The sequence below is a fragment of the Ceratina calcarata genome, unplaced genomic scaffold (assembly GCF_001652005.2).
Source record: "Ceratina calcarata isolate Rehan_Ccalc_2016 unplaced genomic scaffold, ASM165200v1 scaffold545, whole genome shotgun sequence".
Classification (NCBI taxonomy): Eukaryota; Metazoa; Arthropoda; class Insecta; order Hymenoptera; family Apidae; genus Ceratina; species Ceratina calcarata.
The window spans coordinates 13,652-14,801 of record NW_017176622.1 but is presented as its reverse complement, the minus strand read 5'-3'; the positions used below and the strand labels follow the sequence as shown (position 1 = coordinate 14,801).

The 1,150-nt window shown below is 41.3% G+C and overlaps 1 protein-coding gene across 1 annotated transcript in view; it reads right to left on the bottom strand.

Moving 5' to 3' along the window:
• Positions 1 to 141: 141 nt before the first annotated feature.
• The window catches only part of LOC108628858 (uncharacterized), a gene marked incomplete at its 3' end in the record, with an annotated part of 3,622 nt that continues 2,613 nt past the window's right edge, over positions 142 to 1,150 (bottom strand). The window contains exons 2-3 of the mRNA XM_018031061.1: positions 683 to 869; positions 142 to 307 (exon numbers count right to left, since the gene is read on the bottom strand). Coding sequence (XP_017886550.1) covers positions 142 to 307; positions 683 to 869 — 353 coding nt within the window. The remainder of the gene's footprint in view (positions 308 to 682; positions 870 to 1,150) is intronic.

Below are 1,150 nucleotides of genomic sequence, written 5' to 3'. Positions count from 1 at the left end.
ATAATAATAATAAAAATAATAAAATAAATAATAATAATAATAAAAAGATAATAATAATAATAAATAAAAATAATAATAATTCGTTCAAATTTTATTTATTAGACATCAGGGTTAATACAATGGCAGTTATTAAATACTCACGTGAGGAGAAGATGAATCAGCTGAGAGGTGAGACCATGAACACCATGAAAGGGCGTCGTGGAAGCTTCGCAAATGGCCTTCAAAAGGCATGCCTTGCCTGACTGGGAGTCACCAGCTAGAATCGACTCGAGGATTTCGTATATTTCCCATCTGGTAATGACACGTGCTGGCAACATAAAACGTCGTGGACCGTTGAGAGAAAGGACGATTAACGGGTTCGAAAGGACGAAAGCTTTAGACTTGAGATCCTCGAGACGCTAGGCAGGCAGCCACGCAACAAAAGTAACCTCGTTAATATGTAAAGGAAGAGGATCCTCTCCTTATCCCGTTGAGCCGAGCTGAGATTTCTGGCTCTACGGGGTAACCGTGCGGATTTGTAGAAATCAGTCTCCTACCGTAGGATCCGTCCTCTTTTCACGAGACATAAAATCCGAACTACGTCACTCGAGTAGGATCATTATAGTAAATTATACTGTCCATGAGACTTGGTCGTATGTTTATTCATACTATTTATACGTTCTGTTATATGGAGTATGCGTACCTTGGTTATCAGGCTCCGGTTCGTCGTTCTCATTGGCCTCGACACCGGTGCTGATCGATCTGTCATAGCGAACGTATGGCTCCGTGAAGTAGGAGGCGTTATAGGGCAGGACGTAATTAAATTTCACCACATATCCGATAATCAGGCTGACGTCGACTTCCATGGGTAAACCGAGGCCGAGGATTAACTGGAACGGTTTTCAAATACACGAAGGTGTCATTGAACGAACACGGGTGTATAATAACCGCCAATCGAACCAGCGGACCACCCGCCAGCTTCGTGTGTCCGATGGCTGATGTTCGTTTCCGCAAAATCAAGGCTTATATCGTTACGAGTAGATTGCGAATTTTATGAAATTATAAAAAAATTCAATGTGCAGACCTAATAAATGCTTAAGGCTTTCATGGCTTAAATTTCAAGGCTTAAGAATGGATTGGCTATACAGTCAATCTCAAAAGTTTATGTACT